The sequence below is a fragment of the Pediculus humanus genome, genomic scaffold (genome assembly GCF_000006295.1).
Source record: "Pediculus humanus corporis 1103172108297 genomic scaffold, whole genome shotgun sequence".
In the NCBI taxonomy this organism is placed as follows: domain Eukaryota; kingdom Metazoa; phylum Arthropoda; class Insecta; order Psocodea; family Pediculidae; genus Pediculus; species Pediculus humanus.
Window position 1 is genome coordinate 80964 of NW_002987866.1, and position 3142 is coordinate 84105.

The 3142-nt window shown below is 25.2% G+C and overlaps 1 protein-coding gene across 1 annotated transcript; it reads right to left on the reverse strand.

The window, feature by feature from the left end:
* Window positions 1-894: 894 nt before the first annotated feature.
* Window positions 895-2391, reverse strand: Phum_PHUM558430 (uncharacterized protein; the record flags this gene model as incomplete). Its single annotated transcript, XM_002431859.1, has 2 exons — window positions 895-998; window positions 1836-2391. 2 exons carry the CDS (start codon window positions 2389-2391, stop codon window positions 895-897), a joined length of 660 nt encoding a protein of 219 aa, XP_002431904.1.
* Window positions 2392-3142: the final 751 nt, after the last annotated feature.

Below are 3142 nucleotides of genomic sequence, written 5' to 3' on the forward strand. Positions count from 1 at the left end.
TGTCATGGTTCGATTCGATTATAGGTTTATAACGTTAATTTTCCTCCGCTTTCGTGATACTATTAATAACAATTCGAATACATTTTCAGCGAAAGAAGAATTACATTGAGAATAAGCAAAAGAAAAAAAACGTTTACGTTATACTACATAAACTGAACGGGTTAATTACTAAATTTCGTGAACAATATCAGATGTAAACACAATCACAAACTTAGATTTAGACACAAAACAAAAGATGTTATAATTGAATATAAAGATATCAGAACATCAAGAACTCTTTCTTCTGAGATGTCAAGCCACCTTTTATAAATTCAATTTTCCGTTACTGTTTAGTTTAAAACGAACAACAAACTAAATTAAAAAGACTAACGCTCCTAGTAGATAAAAAAAAAAAAAACAAAAGAAAGAGTTTTTCTAAAGCTTTTCTTCTAGAGAATACAAACTTTGTGTTAATGTCTTCATCGTAACATATTTGTTTACAAACAAAAAAAATATAAACATTAAATATAGGATAATAACAATATATATTTGGAAAACAAAAAACGTGTAAATGAATTTTTTTTTTTTTTTAAATTCCTATGACGTGAAAAAAAAAGAAAATCAAATAAGAATCATCTGCAATCTGGAAAAATCCTAAATAAAATTACATGTTTTAAACACACTCGTGTAAATCCGATACCCAAATACGTGATAAAATATTTAAAAAAAAAAAATCTTAGTTTTTTCCATAACGTTAAAACGGAAAGAAAAAGTAAAAAAGAAAAATTGAAAACCGATAGATAAATTTATGTAAAAAATGTAGTAAAAAATAAAGAAAGAAAGAAAAAAAGAAAAAAAGAAAAATGCTTTAGGATACAAAGAAAGAAAGAAAGAAAGAAAAACGTATAAAATGTTTTATACACCGTCTTCGCCATCATGAGGAGAAAAGAAAAGAAAATAAAAGAAAAACAATATCATGATCGAGCGGTATATATACGGTTTTTCTTTAACTTTAACACCTGTTGCTATTATTATTATTATTATTATTATTATTATTATTATTATTATTATTAATATTAAATACATACTTTGGCAAAAATTTAAACCCTTTTTTTTTTTTTTTTAAACAAAATTCATGAAAGATTTCTAATGTTCAAAAAAAAAAAATTTTTTTTTCGTCCGTCTCTCCCCTTCGAAATAATAATAATAATAATTTAAATCTCTTAATGTTTCACGATAACGATAATAATAATAATAAATTAAAGATTATTAAAATCTTATGGTCGTGTTACCACATCGTTCTGCCACGACTTTACGTTAACAAAAATTTTATTGTAAAAAAAAAAAAAAAAATTTTCTAAAATAAAAAAATAATAAAAAGGCGGAAAAAGGTTTGCTTATTTTTTTTTTAAACAAAAAGAAAAGAAAATAAATACGTAAAAATAATAATAATTAATTAATGTTTTCGACGTGGGATTAACGAAAGTGGAAAAGAACGTTTCCGGTTAGTTAAACAGCGTGTGAACGTTTCTAACTGTTTTTATTTATTTATTTATATTTGAAACATGTAATTACCGCTCCAAACGTTTCTTTTTTTTAGAAAATGGCCGCCGTCATCACCACCGCCGACTCTTAAGAAAAAGTTTTACGAAATTTTTTTTTTTTTTAAACCGGAAATGACGGTTTTCTTTTTATAAAACGCGGTTAAAACGATCGAATTTTTTTTTATTTATCGTTAATTAAACGAATAAAATTAGGTTAATAGTTTTTTTTTAAAACTTATTATTATTGTGACGTCAGAATGAATTCCATTTCCGTTTTTGAATTTAAGAAAATAAAAAAGAATGAAAACTTACCCTTAATGAAATCCACGGCCATTTCTAATCCGTAGGTATCTTTGTCGCAATCGTCCAGTATATGAGCACCCATCGTTATGTTGGGTAGTATACCCATGTTGTTAATTATGTCGAGAGTGTACAACATTGTTTCCAATGCCTGAACACCACCCTGTGGCATTATGGGCCCACAAGTGATGGAATCTTCTCTTTCGTGAACCATCATGAGACCTCCCAATATCAAATCTCCGTTCATTTCCGCCGAATGTTTAACCGGCCAAATTCTACTGTTAACTATTTTACTACCGTTTTTAAAACTCATTTTATTTGAATTTTTTCCCGCGTTTTTTTTCTCATTTAACAAAGATTTCTTTTCGTCCGTTAACGACGACGACGACCCGTTGTAATTTTGAATCATTGCCGTGACGTTTGTTTCCGGAAACAAAGTCGTTTCTTCCGCTCCCGAATAAACCGTTAAACTTAGTGTTTCCGGTGTAAACAAATTTTCACAATCGCACATTTTATATTCGGACGTTGTCAATACGAGAAAAGCCGTTAAAAATATATCGATCGACATTCTGATTGCATTTCTGATATTTCTACCTGTTTAAAAAAAAAAACAATTATTAATCATAATAATGATGATGATAATAATAATAAAATAAATTACATTAATTAAAAAATTTATTTATTTTTATTTTTCTTTTTTTTTATTGTAAACGCTTTTCACAAATTTTTTTTTTTTACAAAAATCCAATTTAAAAAAAATAAAATAAAATAAAAAAAAGGTCAGAAAAAGGTCGTCTGCTAATACTTATTACAAAACGATCTTTTATTATTATTATTATTATTCTAAAAAAAAAAAAAGAATAAAAAGTAATAGAAAATAAAAAAAAAAAAGGGGAAAAAAAATCTTTTTCATTATGCATTTTTTTTTTTATTTTCTACTTCGAGCTTTTATTATTATTATTATTTTTTAATGGCACGGAGCTTTCCAGTTTTCTCTCCAGTTTTCTTTTTTTCTGTTCTCCAGCGTAAATTAATTTTCCTTTCAAAGGATAAAAAGGGAAAGTATTTCTTGTTATTTTATTACTTTAAACATCTTAGATTTTTTTTCTTTTTTGTTAAATCTGGGAATAATAATAATAATAATAATAATAATAATAATAATAATAATAATAATAATAATAATAATAATAATAATAATAATAATAATAATAATTACTTCTTCCGGTTCGGTCGTTGAGACACTTTTTTAAAAAATAAAGTCATATGTTTAAATAATAATAATAATTATTATGTTGAAAAAGTTTTTGTTATTTTTTTTG